Source organism: Cynoglossus semilaevis, chromosome 11 (genome assembly GCF_000523025.1).
Source record: "Cynoglossus semilaevis isolate Cse_v1.0 chromosome 11, Cse_v1.0, whole genome shotgun sequence".
In the NCBI taxonomy this organism is placed as follows: domain Eukaryota; kingdom Metazoa; phylum Chordata; class Actinopteri; order Pleuronectiformes; family Cynoglossidae; genus Cynoglossus; species Cynoglossus semilaevis.
In genome coordinates, this window is record NC_024317.1 from 19759284 (window position 1) to 19760658 (window position 1375).

Below are 1375 nucleotides of genomic sequence, written 5' to 3' on the forward strand. Positions count from 1 at the left end.
AAAAAAGTCATCAAATTGATGACTCGAGTCGGACTCGAGTCCAAGTGAAGTCACGAGTCATTGACGTTAAAGTCCAAGTCGAGTTGCAAGTCTCTGTACATTTGGTCAAGTCGAGTCAAAAAAAGTCATCAAATTGATGACCCGAGTCGGACTCGAGTCCAAGTCATGAGACTCGAGTCCACACCTCTGGTAGAGGGACACAAAGATCTGTAAGAGTGTGTTTACCTGTTCAACCTCCTCTAGGGCGTCTTTAACAACTCCAATCTGAGAAGACAGGACAACCAGGACTGCTGATTTGTTATCTGAGGATGACACACACACACACACACACAGCAGCAAGTCATTAACACACACTTCTTGTGTGAAAAGTAAACACACACACACATAGAGTGTATCTCTTTACAACAATGACAGCGTTTTATTTCAAATATCCCCATCTTTTCTTTTGTTCATGCTCCTGCACCAGTTGTAAGCCTTTTAGGCGAACACTGCCACCTAACGGTCGATGCCGGAAATACAGATTTCTATCACGATTGGGATAATTTTGTAAAAAAAAAAAAAATCATTAAATAAGAATAAATACTAATAAATATCTAACGTAGCTGTATTTGTTCGCATGAAAACAAAGAGGGAAAAACATGGACTTATTGTTATTTATCGTGATTATGTTATAATTGTACCGGTGCGGCCCACACCGACAGCTAAACGGGTTGCACGCGTGCAACCCGTGAACCAAAATGAGTTTGACACTCCTGCGCTAAGGCTTCAGGAACAGGTGAGTGGTTGTCACGGCAACACACCGACTCGTCTTTTTTCTGTACTTTTAATCCGACTGACCTTTCGCCAGCTGAGTGAACCGGTCACAAGCCGACCACACGCTTCCTGTTGACGTCAGCTGCTCTTGGGACAGACTGGACAGAAAATTGGAAGAAGAGAATAAGGGGGGAAAAAAAAAAAAAAAGAATATTTTTTTAAAAACATTTTTTATAACTATTAACTATAATGTAGTCCCATGCAGCAGTACACGGGTGTACCTCTGCAGGGGCGAGCTCAGTATGACCTCCAGCAGCTGCGTGATGCCCTCCAGAACCTCCACGGTGGCATCTCTGACCTGACGCCGCATGCAAACACCTGAGATGTGGAATTATTAAGAATTTGAAGGACAAAAAAAAATGTCTTTAATCCTTATTCAAATTCAAGAGCACTACAGACTCCTTGGACTTGGTCACCTTGGCTCTTAGGCAGCCAGTAATACACTGTAGACAAGGCCAGGACAGTCTTCATGATGGACTCGGACAACTTTTCTCCATCCTGCACAGAGAAGGAATAAAAAGGTTTTTGAACAATAGTGTCATTTAAATTCAAATTAATCGAT

The 1375-nt window shown here is 42.3% G+C and overlaps 1 protein-coding gene across 1 annotated transcript in view; it reads right to left on the reverse strand.

The window, feature by feature from the left end:
• ccndbp1 (cyclin D-type binding-protein 1) overlaps positions 1–1375 on the reverse strand; it is a 7682-nt gene that overhangs the window by 5491 nt on the left and 816 nt on the right. The window contains exons 3-6 of the mRNA XM_008321196.3: positions 1230–1375; positions 1035–1131; positions 838–911; positions 226–302 (exon numbers count right to left, since the gene is read on the reverse strand). The exon at positions 1230–1375 is cut by the window's right edge and continues 26 nt beyond it. Of these exons, the coding sequence (XP_008319418.1) occupies positions 226–302; positions 838–911; positions 1035–1131; positions 1230–1375 (394 nt within the window). The remainder of the gene's footprint in view (positions 1–225; positions 303–837; positions 912–1034; positions 1132–1229) is intronic.